The following is a 1523-nucleotide window of genomic DNA, read 5'->3' as shown; positions in this document are numbered from 1 at the left end:
AATTTTTGCATGTATAATTTTTGCAGTACTATATTTATTCTTCATCTTGTTATAGTTATGGGTATATTTATCTTACACATTTTCCCATTCAGCCTTGAACATAAGGTCTCGAAGATTATAAGCAAGTGTAGTTTCATGGTCTGAAATAATTGTTATCTGCAGAAAGTTAGTTTGCATCTACTTTTCAGTATTTTACTTCTTTATTTTTTTGCAGCTCTTTTTATACCATATTATCCTGAGCTACCTTTCAGGTTGAGTAAAAAAGTATCTTGATGCTGGCCCAAAAGCCGCTGTTAACATGTGGCTAAACACATTTTCTGAGGACCAGTTTAACAGGAGAAGAATATAAAGGTGGAAGTTTCAGTTCAGTGTATTTAAAGGACAAGTAGGCAAGAGACAGCTGACTCTGGGTCCTTCAACCCACTGGGCGGTGAGGAAGGCAGCTGGTGGCTTAGTTCTGCTTGTTTTCACTTCCAAGAGTGTGTTTGTCAAAAAGGTACTCCGCCAGGCCAGAATCTGGGGCCCCCATCTTAACCAAGTTGTGTACATGGTCTCCTAGTTCTTTGATTGACTTCACTTGCTCATTCAGATAATTAGTTTCCAGAAAGTCACACAGGTGGGGGTCACCTTTGTCTGAGGCCAGAGCGTGCAATTCCAGCAACGACTGATTCACATTTTTTTCCAAGAGCAGCGCACACTCCATGGCTTTCAGCCCACTTTCCCAGTCATCCAGGTCGGGTTTCTTGATATCCTGCAGGCAGATCCGGCCTCCCCGCTGGTTCTGCAGGCGCATCAGTTTCTCCGCATGTTCTGTTTCCTCTCGGGACAGGTGAAGGAAATACCTGGCGAAGTTGTTCAAGGCCACATCATCCCGGGAGAAATAATAGGCCATGGACAAGTACACGTAAGACGCGTAGAGCTCGAGGTTGATCTGGCGGTTGATGGCGGCCTCCGACTCGGGGTGGTAGTTTTGGCGCACCCTGGAGGGGGTGGTGAGCCCGGGAGGATCCCAGGAGAAGGCAGAGGCGGCCAGCGGGCGGCAGGGGGCAGCCGGCCAGGGACCCCAGGAGCGCCTCGGGGCCCAGCGCGACGGGAGCGCGAAGCCGCGGCGCGCTCTATGTAGGGACACCAGCGAGGCATTGATGTTCTTCGAAAGGAACAAGAAACAGGACAGCATGGCTTCTCCGCTTTGGGGAAACTGAGGACAGGCGGGCTCGGCATGCGGTCAGACAAAAACTAGGCAGCGTCAGGCCGGAATTGCAACGCTGCCCTAGGCGACGGCGTCGGCGTCACACGCCCCTTCCCTTCCACAGGCGCCGGGTTCCAACGCGGGGGCCGGAGAGCCGCTGGGTAGAGTGAGGGCGCGCGCGCCTGAGGCGGTTAGGACAGGCGTGGGACCTGGCCTCAGGAAGGCCAATACAGACTGGTGAAAGTTAAACACATCATCATTGAGCTATACATTCGCTCCCAACTTTGGTGCAAAATGTCTGGTCTTAGACGTCTGTAATGTCTTACTTCACCTG

General features: G+C 51.2%; 1 protein-coding gene across 1 annotated transcript; it reads right to left on the bottom strand.

The window, feature by feature from the left end:
* Positions 1–451: 451 nt before the first annotated feature.
* Positions 452–1177, bottom strand: FTMT (ferritin mitochondrial). The gene has a single exon (XM_004384264.1). The coding sequence runs from the start codon at positions 1175–1177 to the stop codon at positions 452–454; it is 726 nt and encodes a 241-aa protein (XP_004384321.1).
* Positions 1178–1523: the final 346 nt, after the last annotated feature.

This window comes from Trichechus manatus, unplaced genomic scaffold, assembly GCF_000243295.1.
Source record: "Trichechus manatus latirostris isolate Lorelei unplaced genomic scaffold, TriManLat1.0 scaffold00121, whole genome shotgun sequence".
In the NCBI taxonomy this organism is placed as follows: Eukaryota; Metazoa; Chordata; class Mammalia; order Sirenia; family Trichechidae; genus Trichechus; species Trichechus manatus.
The sequence above is the reverse complement of the archived record's forward strand: the minus strand, read 5'-3'. Positions and strand labels throughout refer to the sequence as shown.